At 49.0% G+C, this 13,075-nt stretch overlaps 3 protein-coding genes across 3 annotated transcripts in view; 1 reads left to right on the forward strand and 2 right to left on the reverse strand.

The window, feature by feature from the left end:
* Positions 1-607: 607 nt before the first annotated feature.
* On the reverse strand, positions 608-3,164 carry ETH_00023710 (RNA recognition motif-containing protein, putative; the record flags this gene model as incomplete). The annotated part of the gene is made up of 8 exons (XM_013377245.1): positions 608-777; positions 917-1,004; positions 1,126-1,159; positions 1,349-1,460; positions 1,583-1,710; positions 1,975-2,126; positions 2,566-2,639; positions 2,903-3,164. 8 exons carry the CDS (start codon positions 3,162-3,164, stop codon positions 608-610), a joined length of 1,020 nt encoding a protein of 339 aa, XP_013232699.1.
* Positions 3,165-7,354: 4,190 nt separating this feature from the next.
* ETH_00023715 (uncharacterized protein) lies at positions 7,355-10,706 on the forward strand (the record flags this gene model as incomplete). The annotated part of the gene is made up of 6 exons (XM_013377246.1): positions 7,355-7,361; positions 7,511-7,737; positions 8,730-8,789; positions 9,070-9,119; positions 9,364-9,566; positions 10,000-10,706. 6 exons carry the CDS (start codon positions 7,355-7,357, stop codon positions 10,704-10,706), a joined length of 1,254 nt encoding a protein of 417 aa, XP_013232700.1.
* Positions 10,707-11,540: 834 nt separating this feature from the next.
* The window catches only part of ETH_00023720 (uncharacterized protein), a gene marked incomplete at both ends in the record, with an annotated part of 2,241 nt that continues 706 nt past the window's right edge, over positions 11,541-13,075 (reverse strand). The window contains 2 exons of the mRNA XM_013377247.1: positions 11,541-12,313; positions 12,526-13,069. Coding sequence (XP_013232701.1) covers positions 11,541-12,313; positions 12,526-13,069 — 1,317 coding nt within the window. The remainder of the gene's footprint in view (positions 12,314-12,525; positions 13,070-13,075) is intronic.

Below are 13,075 nucleotides of genomic sequence, written 5' to 3' on the forward strand. Positions count from 1 at the left end.
AACTGACATTTTGCATCGCCCAGCAAAAGTGCTGCACGTCGCTGCATTTTGGTGGAAAACAGTCTAGGAATGCGGTCTTGAGTGTAATGCCATTTCAGTGAGTGCTTTGCTCGCGCCTCTTTGTTTCTGCGACTTGTGACGAACTGCACTGCTACAAATTCACAAATTGTACAAGCTAGGGGCACACCCTTGCCTGAATAACGAGCAAAAACATGAATTTAACGACAACAAATGATAGTTGAATCGAACGATACGCATGAAAGGCTCCCAAGACTACTAAAAAGAATAGTGTATTCGCCGCTCACACAGTGAGAGCGAACTCTCATAAGTTCGCAGTAAGGAGGCATTCGCAACACTAGCTATGTGGTGCACTCTCATGAGCAATCCGTGAGGGCTCTAGACTGCGCAGTGTCAAAGTCAGCAAAGGTCAAAGTCAGCAAAGCCTGCAACCTGTATGGGTTCTTTGGTAAGAAAATTGTGTCTAAATACACTGTCGGCACCATTCTAAAGGGCGGCCGTGCAAATTCAGGAACAGCTTGCACGAAGGACTGCTGCGGCTTTGGCTGAATTCTGCAGCCACTGGCCGCTGTCGGGTGGACGCCCCTCCTCAAATGTCGTCGAGCAAGTGCGAAGAAGCTCCTGTGCCCGGCGCTGGAGCCGGCAGGGCGGGGGCAGCGCCCTTGATGTACTGGTAAGTCATGCGGCCGTAGGCCACGGGCGGCACGTAGTTCTTCCTGATCTTCGGCGCCTGGCTGGCCAAGATCTCGTGGTTCCTCGCTGCAGAAAGAAGAAGTGCGCAAAAAGAAAAGCAAATGAGTCTCGAGGGAACTCTCGAACTCAAGAATACGTGAAGTGGACAACAAAGTCCGCAGTGCAGGATCCGGGGCTGCGATTTCGCCGCTGCACGGCTGCTCACCGGCTTTGCCTCCGTTGATGTTGACGCCGAGCTTTTTGAACTTGCGAAGCGTCTTTGAGTCATTCTTTTCCACTTTCGCAACAATGGACTGAAGACAAAAGACAAGATCGCCGCACTGCATGCAGCAGCTACCTCAGAACAGCCACGCAAGAAGTTGAATGAAGCAAGCGGGCCCACGCGCCCCCAAGCTGCCTGCAGGTTGAACTCACTGCAAGTTGTTTGTTCTTCTGCGAGTCGATTTCCCTGAGGGCAAAACCAGCACGACAAACTTGCCGCAAGTGCATGCACCGCAGACACCGCAGAAACGGCAAAGGGAGAAGTGGCCTATCGTTGCATACTGCTCTCCTGCGGCCACTCGTCGTTGAAGAATTAAGAATTAAGTTGCTTCGAAACTGCAGCAAATGCAAACGCGAACTGAAGACTTTGCTGCACCTCTCCTTCCACTTGCTGCGCAGCACGCGAATGGGTCTGTTGCCGACGTATTTGTAGTTCATCTCCTTCAGCGCCTTCAGCATGTCGTTCGGATCCGTGAAGGACACAAACCCTGAGCAGCAGCAAACCCTCCAACCAGCCGTCTTTCCAGTGCTTGGACAGCAGCAGCACCACCTGCTGCTGCTGCTGCTGCTGCTGTTGCTGCTGGTGCTGCTGCAGCAAAAGAAGACGCACCGTAGCCTTTGGTCTTTCCCGTTCTCTTGTCTCGAACCACGCGGGCCTTGTCGAAGGACTTGTACTTTCGAAATGCACTCGCGAGGACTTCATCTGTCACTTCGTTTCCCAAGTCCCCGCAGAACACTCTGAGGCCGAAAAACACACAAGAGGACACTCTCCACAGCCTTGCTGCTGCGCCACTCCGCAGCTGCTGCCCAGAAAAGCCTGGCAACCAAAAGCAAACAAAAGTCCCCACTGCGAACGGAACAGCAGCACTGCAGCAGCATTGCAGCAGCAGCATTGCAGCAGCAGCATTGCAGCAGCACTGCAGCAGCACTGCAGCAGCAGCACTGCAGCAGCAGCACTGCAGCAGCAGCACTGCAGCAGCAGCAGCACTGCAGCAGCAGCACCTGTGGTCGTTCTCGGTCCACTCGTCCAGCGTGGGGTCGCTCCAAATGTGGCCCGCGGCCTTCCGGAGATGAACTTTTTTCTTTTCTGACCGGCCAGAGGCCATCACGCTTCCCATCGACGCCGCCTCCTCCGCCGTCAGACTCTGCACTGCCTGTACACCCCGCGCGCGCGCCGCATGCACCGCGTGTACGTACACCCCAACGGAGCAGCAACGAAGCAGCCTTCAACTGCACATGCAAGTCATATATATAATATGTACATATGGTTTGCAATATATTTGTGCTGGCACAGACTCAAAGATTCAAGGGCTGCTGCGGCAAACGCAGAGCGAAATGTATGAAGCAGCAGCAGCAACGTGGAGAGACTCCCGTGCTGCTGCAGCAAAAGCAAAAGGAAATCAATGAAGCAGCAGCAGCAACACGAAAAGACCCGCGGGCTTGCTACTGCAGCAAAAGCATCGTGCAGCAAATGCAGCAGCAGCAGCACCAAACAGACTCGTTTGCTGCCGCGGCAAAAGCAAAAGGAAACAGAGGAAGCAGCAGCAGCAGCAGCAGTAGCAGCAGCAGCAGCAGCAAACCAAAAAGACTCACGCAGTGCGTCGGGTCCACAGCCACCTGCTGCCGCACGTCGGGCTGTATGGGCACCCCTGGAGGCACCATTGCTGCTGCAGCGCAGCACAGCAAAAGGGGCGAAAGCAGCAGCCAACTCTGCTGCTGTGCTGCTGCTGCTGCTGCTGCTGCTGCAGATTGAAGCTGCGTTTGCAGTCAACTAGGCTTCACTGTACGTACACCGCAGTAGGCAGCAGCTTTCACCCGGAGCCAGCAGAAAGGGTCAGATTAAAAGCAGTGTCGAATTAAAAGACTGAAATACAAATTAAATAAATCTAACTGCGGGCTGTGAACTGCAGCAGCAGGAGGCGCTGCTTACCGTACTGGGCTGCCTGCATCATGCGCTGCATGTGCTGCATTTGCTGCAGCTGCTGCAGCTGCTGCATCGCCTGGGGCTGCTGCAACTGCGGCTGCATTTGGGGGCCAAGAGTATTGACAGGCAAGCCGACAGCGGGGAGCGAGGCCTGGGGGAAAGCTGCTGCTGCTGCGTTCGTTGCTGCTGCTGCAGCAACTGCTGCTGCTGCTGCAGTGACTGCAGGGACTCCAGGCAAGGCAGTGCCTTGCAAATGCGGCGGCTGCATCTCCAGAGATGATGCAGCAGCAAGCTGAAGAGCTGGGGGGGGGAACCTTGAAGCTGAGCCTAGCAGCAGCAAAACGCAGCTGTTGCAGCCTTTTGTTTCCTCTTTTGCTTCCAAATGAGTTTTTATTTGCTTTCATAAAACTGCGAAGACAAATCCACGGCGGGAAACGGAGGATCAGTAGCAGCCCCAAGGCGACCGCGTCCAGCGGAAAGCTGAAGTGCCGCCACGAGATCCTTCGCAGCCAACTGCAGCAAAATCGGAAAACACTTTAAACAAATGCAAAAAAAAGTAGTTTGGCGGAATAAAGTGAGCTAAAAATACTGCCGGGCTCGGCGCCACTCCAGTGTATACACACACCTGGCAATGGGGCTGTCCGTCAGGCGTACAGGAAAACTGGAGTTCTGGAGTAGAGCCTGTTCGCGTAAAGAAGAACTTCCCTAATTAAATGAAAACAAAAACTTGGTCGCCTTTGTCTCTTTTAGCCTATTAAGACAAGAGAAAAGCCTTTGCAGCCTTCGCTCCGCCGCACGCCACCTGCGCCATAACTGTAGAGTTCTTCCTCAAGGCATTCATTTTTTCGGCTAAAGTGCCACAAAATGGCATTTAAATTATATTTGTGGCCACACTGAAACGCATTTCTTTATATTTTTAGGTGGGTCTTTCTCATGTTTCGCAGTGCGCGCATCTTGAATCTGAGATTCAAGTCATTTACTGGCTGAATAGAGGCTCCTAGACAAGCCAGCCTTTGCAAGAAAGCTGCAACTGGGTATTTCGAATTAAAAACAAATATCTGGTTAATTTTATAATCATTAAATATTCTATTTTTGCTCCACGCCTTCTTTTAAGTGTTATCTTGAACATCGAAAGCAGAATGTTGAATGGAACTCTGCAGCAAAATGAACAGCCTGAGACTGCAGCACATTGAACAGCAAAACTTGAATTTTAAATCTTAACAGTAAGGCTTCCACAGCAGCTTAAGATGGCCACTTAAGTCTTTCATTTTTAAATGTCTTTCGTTTCAATTCTGTGCATGCAAACAGCAGCAGACAGCGCTGCACTCGTTGGCACTCAAAGATTATTATGAGAAGACCCTCATGCCTGTTGACGCAGAAACGTCATCTCTCTATGTACAGATATATATAAACATATATATATATATATTACCATATATGTATATGTATATATATATGTGTATATATGTATGTATATATAACCTATATATACATAAATATATATATATATTATATATAAATATGTATATTATACAATATATATAGAAATATGTATATTATACATATATATCTACAAGCTGTATATATATATATATTAATACATAAAACCTATATACATATGTTATAAGATATATACATTATATATAAATATGTATATTATACAAATATACATATAAATATGTATTTTATACATATATATCTATAAGTTGTGCAACTTCCCCCGCCACTTGCTGGGTAGTTAGAAAGGGGGGGGAGCTGTGTCTCATTTTGCTGCGTTAGCTGCTCTAAAAGCTTCTAATGCAGCATCACTGCAGCAGCTGCAGCAAACAATTTGCTGCTGCTGCAGCACCGCTGCAGCAGCTGTAACAAACAACTTGCTGCTGCTGCTGCAACACATTTTGTGGAGGACAAAGCCACTCATTTGAACAGATTGTGCTGCTGTTCATATTTCTGAAAAGCCAGTTCTAAAAAAAAATAATTATTCTAGTTTGTATTTCTAAGAATTAATAATAGCAATAATAATAATAATAATAATAATAGTAATAATAATAATAACAAAACCTATCCATATGAGCAAATGCTGCACATATATAAGTACTCATTAAAGCGAGTCTTTGAGCCATTTAAATAAATGAAATAAACTCCATCTTTCCACCGAGTTGTGCAGATTCACCTCTGTAGTTACACAGAAGTCTCTAAAACAAAACTTTCAAAACCTGAAATGAATCGAAATCGAAAGCTGCAAAGCTCCAAAGACCCGCGCAGCAGCAGAAGGCAAAGACAAGGACTTTGAAATATCAAAGTTTTCAAATATTTCATTTTTTAGTCAAACAAATAATTATTTTTAAAATGTGAATGGAAATGTGCAGCTCAAAGAGTCAGCAGCGGCTGGGAAAGCTGCAGAAGAAGAATGTGAATTTCGTGCAACAAGTCCGAAACAGAACTTCTGCAAACATGAACAAACACTAAAAGTTGAAAGAAAAGATCTTGTAATGTTTTTTTTCCTAAATAACTGAAGATCAAGTGGGATCTTGTGGCTGCAGCAGTAGCAAAGTAGGGAGCTGCTGCTTTCAGTTGTCTGCTGCTTGCTGCAGCGGCTCTTAAGCCGCGGTAAAGTGTAGTTCTGAATCTTGAGGCTTTCAGGGTCTGCAGCTGCTGCATTAATTCAGAAAAGATGTTTGGGAGGGCAGCAGACCACGCAATGCTCTACATAAACCCTAGACAAACCCTAGATAAACCCTAGATAAACCCTAGACAAACTAGATAAACCCTAGAGAAACCGTAGATAGACCCTAGATAACAATCGGTAAACCCGCAGTAAATCCTCGGGAAACCCTAGGAAACCGCAGGTAAAACCCTGCGGTGTAAACCCCACACAAACCCTCTATAAATCCTAAATAAACCCTAAATAAACCTTTAATGAAATAAGACAAGGTGAAGTCCCTTGAAAACTCCGCAAACTTGCAACAACTGGAATCCCCGCAGGCGGCAGCCGCAGCCGCAGCCGCCTGCTGACAATCATTGCTGCTCCGGCAGTTTGCCGGGGATGGGGTGCAACAATTAGGGTTAAAAAGGTATTCTCGTAATTAAAATTGAAGATATATTGCGATATTTGCAATTTTAAATTGAAAACACAATTTGAATTGCGTCTTCTCGAGAGAAATGGCCTCCGCAGCAGACCTGCACTTTTCGGCGTCACCGCCTCAGGTGTTTCTGAAACCTGAACAGCTCTGCAGCTGGCGCTAGGGCTCAAAGGCCGCAATAAAAAGCCGTTCAATTCAAACAAAAGATCTTTTAGAATTTTATTCTCCATTTTAATCCTAATTCGGGCACCATTAGCCTTTACTGGCGAGATGAGATCCCCCGTTTCGCCCGAAGAGCTCGTGGGACTTTTGCTGCTGCCGCAGCGCCAGACATTAGCAGCAGCTACGCAGCGGTTGAAAGGAAATTTAGCGCGCTAAACAGTGCAACAAATTGCTTGGAGTTAAAGGATGAATCTCCCATGAATCCGCTAAAGTGGTGGATCTGCATGAATCCTGCACGAATGCTCTAAAGTAGTCAACTTGCAATGTGCAATGCGGGAGTGAGACCAACAAGCTACTGTAGACATTGCCTGGGATTTCACGAAGGGCTCTAAAATTTGGTTTCGACCATTTTTGAATAATCTGTGCGAAACAGAATTGCCCGAATCTGCCTCTTCATTGGTTTGCGACGCAAGACGCTGGCAGCCATACCAGGCGTGGCGAACATAACGGAGGTGGAAAGGAGCCTTAGATGGGACTTAAGCGCCTCTCCGCGCGTGGAACATGCAAACTTAAATGCATTTATTTTATTAATTTGCATTTTTATTTCCCTTGTTGCAGAGGAAGGCTGAGGATCGCAATGCTTTCCCTGCCGCACCCGCCCATTACCGCTGCGGGGCTGCGGCCAACGCAGACGAATGAAACAAAGGCCAAAGCTCCAGCTGCTCTCGAGAGAAAGTAACTTTTCTTTTTGTTGCGGAGCTCCTGCTGTTCTTCTTCAAGACACTTTTTTTTTCGCCTTCGGCTGCCTTCCTACGCCTCCCTCCCCCACAGCCTGCAGTGTCTGCACAGCGCAGCGGCCCTACACTGAGCCACGGAGGGTGACAGTACCTCTCGTCTCACTTTTACCAGTCTCTGGGGCCTGTCAGCAGCAGCAGCAGCAGCAGCAGCAGCAGGAGCCGCAGCAGCAGCAACGCCCTCGCCCGACTCGGGGCACCGACTCTGACTCAGTTTTTCAAAGGCTTCTTGAGTTCTCTTGCGCGTTTTCTTCTCAAGACCTTTTGGAAAAGAATTGCAAGTTTTGCTTTTTCCTCCGTGGCCTTTTCAAACTCCCCAGGGCTCTCTTTGCTTCACTTTTGCAATTTTCCTCTTTTGCAATTTTCCGTTTTTTCTTTTTCTTCGCTCGCCTCGAAATTTGCTGCTCTTGAGCGCCGCCATGAAGGGTGGGTGAAGATGGCCGCTTGCTCAACGTGCCGCGTTGTGCTGCTGCTGCTGCTGCTGCTGCTGCTGCTGCTGCTGCTGCTGCAGTTGCTGCTGCGGGCGCCTCGCGGCAGCAATGGATGCGCAGAAGTTAACTGAACTGTACATACAGCTGAAGGAATTTGCGCAGCACCGCGCACCGAGGAGCTGCAGCTGGACCAACTGCAGCAGCAGCAGCAGCAGCAGCGGCAGCAGCAGCAGCAGCAGCACAACGCGGCACGTTGGGTGTGTCTGGTTTGGTGTGGCTGGCTGGCAGGAAGAAAGAAGGAAAAGTATTCTGCAAAAAGTGACGAATATGAAGTGGAGGACATCGTGGGCTACAAGAAGGAGAAGGGACTTGTACGTACACCCCAGCCCCAACTGGAACTCCCAGCGACAGTCCTGCACATTTATTTCTTTTCATTTAAATGCACGTTTTCATGTGTTTACAAGTACATATTTAAATTTATTTATATATGTGTTTATATGCACTTTTTTTGTATATATACTTGATTATTTATTCACTCATATTTGTTTATTTGTACTTTGCAGACCTGTAGCTGCATATTATCTGCATTACCTGCATGCATGTTTATCCTGTCATCATATATATATTTATATATTTATGTATTTATATGTTTATATTTGTATGTTTATATTTGTATTTATTTTAATATTTATATTCATATATATATATATTTTGTATTTATATTTACGTTAACACTTATATTTATACTTTTATTTTCAATTTATGTTCATATTTTATATTTATATTTACAAATATACATATAAATATATTTATATTTATATTCATGTTTACATTTATATTTATATTTGTATTTATATTTAAATTTATATATATATTTTATATTTATATTTATATTTATATATATGTTCATCTAAATATTTTATAGAAGCAATTCAAACATGGAAGTGCTGTTCAGTTGCGGCTCTTTTCAAATTCATTTTTTGAATTTTCGAAATTCAAATTTTGGCGTTTTTGACTTGAGGGCTTTTTAGATTCTTTTTTTCCATTTATTCTCTTTTTGTGGTCCTAAACCCTAAACCCTCGAGTGCAAACCCTAAACCCTAAGAAGCCCGAATTCTAGACCCTAAGCCCTCAATAGACCCTACAATATAAACCCTAAACCCTAAATTGGGGACTGGAAACCCTGAACAAACCCTAATTATAGGCCGGAGACCCTAAATTGTGGCGTGAAAACCCTGAACAGACCCTAACTCAAAACCCTGAAGAAGCTCTGTTCTAGACCCTAAACCCTAAGTTGTGGACTCAAAACCCTCAGAAAACCCTGATTTTGGAATTGATTTGGAGTTTTTTCTCTTTTTTTCAGGATTATTTCAGAGTGCGGTGGAAAGGCTTCGACGAGTCGGACGACACCTGGGAGGTGGAGGTGAGCCCTTTTTGGATTTTTGGGTTTTTGTAACAGACAAAAAAGTGAATTGCTTTCATTTCGGAGTCCAAAATAAACTTCTTTTCTGTTCTCCAGACCAAAAACTAATCCTTTATTTGATTTAAAATGAAGTTAAGTGGCATTTCTTCTTTAAAGAACAAAAATGGAGAACAAACTCATCGAGATCGGAGACTTTAAGGAAAATTCATTTCAAAAAGTGTTTCCGTTTTGGCTTCCCTTGCAACTCCGAGGTGTACGTACACCTGGCGTGTCTGCGCAGTCCAACTTGGCGCATGCCCCCATGTTTCATTCCAAGATGCAGGAGTTGAGGTGAGGCTTTTTTTGCAACTATTTAGTTTTATTTCTTTGAATTGAAGCATTCCAGCAGCAGCTGCCGCTAGTTCTGCTGCTGCTGCGCCTGCCGCTGTTCTGCAGATGCTGCTGTTGCTGCTGTTGCTGCTGGGTTCCTCTCAACGTGCCTTCCTGCTGCTGCAGCTGCTTGCCGCCGCCGACACTGCTGCTGCTGCTGCTGCTTCTATTAGCCCCCGCTCGCGGTGCTGCGCTGCTGCTGCAGGAAGGAAGCTGAGCAGAAGGCCCTGGAGCGCGAAGCAGAAGCAGCAGCAGCAGCAGCAGCAGCGCATGCAAAGAAGAGGAAGCGGCAGGGGCCGGTGGAGTCGGACCCCAGCAGGCCCTGCGATGAAGCGCCTGCGGAAAGCGACGAATGTGAATTTCGAATTTACGCCACGGGGACGAAAGTGCCGAAGAATCATCTTCCGGGTATTTGAAATAAACAAAAATGGAAATAAAATTCAAAATGCAGCATTTCGAGGCGCTTGGCGCTTCCTCTTCGTAGCTGCTTGCTGCTGCAGACTCTTTTTGGAGTTATTTCCTCGCACTTGGCGCTGCTGGCGGATTTAATTTATTTAATTATTATTTTTTCATTTTATTCAGAAACATTCTTTTGATTGCTCCGATTTCGGCGCTGCAGCAGCCGGCGGTGGTTGCTGCTTCTCGGGTGTACATGCACCTCCGCTGCTCTTCGCTTTCCGTCGCCACTTCGAATTTCACTTTTGTTCTTTCGTCAGCAACACTTGACTTCTTTGTTTATTTCTTCGAATTAATTATTTCTATTTGCAATTTATTCGTTTAATTACCTTTTAATTTATTTATTTGTTTCATTTCAGTTTTCCCCTTTGCTCCCGCTGTGCAGACGAACTGGCCCTGGGCAGCCGCCTGAGCATTTTGCGCTTCAAGCGCTCGCCGCAGAGCAGCGCGGACCCGCAGCAGCAGCAGCAGGAGCTGGAGGAGGGGCACGACATAACAGTAACTTACACAATTGACGGCACTGACACCTACACCATCCCCTTCAGTGCAGCAAGAAGATACTGCTGCCAGCGGCTGCTGTCTTATTTGATTCGCCGCACAACCTTCAGGACCCCCCGGGGGGGCCAAGACGCAGCAGCAGCAGCAGCAGCAGCAGCAGACGCAGCGGGAGCTGAGGGCGGCAGCAGCAGCAGCAGCGGGCACCCCGTCACCACTTGTGCTGCTGATGATGGATCCGTCGAGGAGTGCGCAGCAGACAGAGCAGACCACCTGGTGGAGAAGAGCGAGGTGTATGTACAGACAGACGAAGTAAAGAGCAGCAAACCAGCAGCAGCAGCAGCAGCAGCAGCAGGGGCGCTGAGGGAAGACCCGCAGTATGCAAGTATCAGCAACGGCAACAGCAGCAGCAGCAACGGCAGCAGGACGAACAGCACGAGCAATGACGGCGGCATCAGGAACAAGAACGTTAAGAAGGACGACGCAGCAGCAGCAGCAGCTGCTGCTGCTGCTGTTGCTGCTGCAGGGGAAGCAGCAGCAGCAGCACGCAGCTGCACGTCGCCGTCTCCCGCCCCCGCCGTCGTAGATGTGGCCTGAGCCAGAAGTGGAGAGGAAATTAAAAACAATAAAATGAATTTAATTCAAATGAATTTAATTCAAAAGGATTTAGTTCAAATGGATTTAATTCAGGGAAATGAAAAGAAATGAGTCAGTTAGAAGACAGCAGCGCCAGACGCAGCGGCGCTGCGCATTTGTCTATCCGCAGACGCTGTGCATGAGGTGTATGTACACCGCAGCTGCTGCTGCAGCGCTGCTGCAGCAGCAGCCAAGTGCTGCTGCTGCAGGTAAAGCGGCAGCGTATAAAGCTAATTTGTGCGCCGAGGGCTAGGGTTTGCTCCTGTAGTTTCTTCGTCTGCAGCGGCTGCTGCAGCAGAAGCTGCTGCTGTTGCTGCTGCAGCCTCGGTGAATGCGTTGATGTGGGAGGCAAAACAAATGCAAGACAAACACAAGAGTTTTGCTTCGCAGCTGCTGCTGCAGCTGCTGCTGCAGCTGCTGCTGCAGCTGCTGCAGCAGAACAGCTGCAAAGAGCTCTGAAGCTTTGTGGTTTCCGTCCTTTGTTCCTTTCTTTTTTCTTTCGGGGCAGCAGCGCAAAGAGAGAGCCCCGGGAGCCAGGTGTACGTACAGCCCAGTTCGCTGGGGTGTACGTGCACCTCAACTCGCAGACTCCGTTCCGTCCTCTCATTTCTTCTTTTGTTTCAAATCAGCTGTGCGCTTTTTGCGGCGAAAGGGCTGCAAATAGCTTTTATTTGTTACTATTTGTCGTTTTATTTATCACTTATTCATTACTATTATTGTTTTGTTTCATCTTCAATTCGCTTTCCCGAAGTTCCTTTCCACTTTGCGCAGCTGCAGCTCAGGTGTATAGGCAGCTCACGCGTCCGTTTGCATCTTTCCCTCCGCCTCCGCGCTGTCGCCGGCGTCACAACTATTCAAGTTCGCATCTTTTTTGCCACTACTGTCCTCATTATTGCCATTATTGTCGCCATTATTATTATTATTATTATCATTATTATCACAATTATTATTGTTGTTGCTGCTGCTGTCGGCGGCGTCTTCCGTCCAGCCGACGACGACGGGTCCTTCATCTCCCTGCAGCGCCAGCAGTACTTGTTCCATTTCCGAAAAGTTTTTCATTTCTCCTTTTCTCTTTTCGTCCGTTTTGAAAAGAATCCTCACGAGGTCGCACAGCCGCTTTGCTGCTGCTTCCACTTCTTTGTACTGCGGCTCCAGCGCCGCCAGCCGCGCGGCCACCGCCCTGTCGATTTCCGCTTCTGCTGCTGCTGCTTGTGCTGCTGCTGCTGCTTCTGCTGCGGGTGCTGTTGCTTCTGCTGCTGCTGGTGGTTGCTGCTGCGTTTGTTCCGTTTGCATTGCGTCTGGGTGCCGGTCGTGGACTTCCCGGCGTCTGGTGGGTGCAGCTTTGCCCGCTGCAGCAGCAGCAGGCGTTGCTGCTGCTGCTGCTTCCACCTGCTGCTGCTTCAGCGCGGCCCTGGCAGCTTGTCTGTCTACGCTGCAGCAGAACTCCAGCAGCGCAGCGCAGCAGCTCGTCAGCAAATTGTTTTGCTGCAGCGGCTCCAACTCCGTGAGCTCGTCGGGGGCTTGTTCCAGCTGCGCGTAGAAGGTGTCAATGAACTTGCTAAACAGCTCTGCAGCAGCAGCAGCAGCAGCAGCAGCAGGAGCAGGAGCAGCAATTCACAATTCTGCATTCTCTTGGCCGACGGCAACCACGCGCAGCAGCAGCAGCAGCAGAACCCGCAGCGCAAAACAGCAGGAGCAGGCGCGGGTAAGCGGCCCGCGGCTCCAAAAACAGCAGCAGGAGCAGCAGCAGCAGCAGCAGCAGCAGCAGCAGCAGCAGCACCGGGGTAGAGGTAAAGGGCCCTCTCGGAGTTGCAAACGAGCTGGAGAAGGTCCTTCCAGTGGACCAGCGAGGGGTAGTGGTGGCCAAGGACAACAGCAATGAAGGCCATTTGGAGTTCGGCGAGAACAGCAGCAAAGCCTTCCTGGTGTTCGCGGATGAGCAGCAGCAGCGCGTCGGAGCGGTCGGTGCACTGCGCGGTCACTGCAGCAGCAGCAGCAGCAGCAGCAGCGGCGGCGTCCAGGCCGGTGCGCCGCGCTGCTGCTGCGGCGCAGCGCGCAGCAGCAACTGCTGCACTCCGCGCAGGACGCACGTCCATGTAGAACATCCGGCAGGAAGCAGCTTCTGCTGCTTCCCTCCTTTCCCGCGCGGCTTCCTCCTCCCCTCCCGCTGCTGCTGCTGCTGCTGCGTCTGCTGCTGCGGCGTCTGCTGCTGCTGCGTCTGCTGCTGCTGCTTGGCCGGGTGCAGCGGCGGCGTCGCCGCTGCCCTCGCCGTCTCCGCGCTTCCCCTCCGCGCCCCTGCGCGCGCGCCGGCGCTGCTGCCGCTGCTGCTG

This window comes from Eimeria tenella, genomic scaffold, assembly GCF_000499545.2.
Source record: "Eimeria tenella Houghton genomic scaffold, Eth_scaff49, whole genome shotgun sequence".
In the NCBI taxonomy this organism is placed as follows: domain Eukaryota; phylum Apicomplexa; class Conoidasida; order Eucoccidiorida; family Eimeriidae; genus Eimeria; species Eimeria tenella.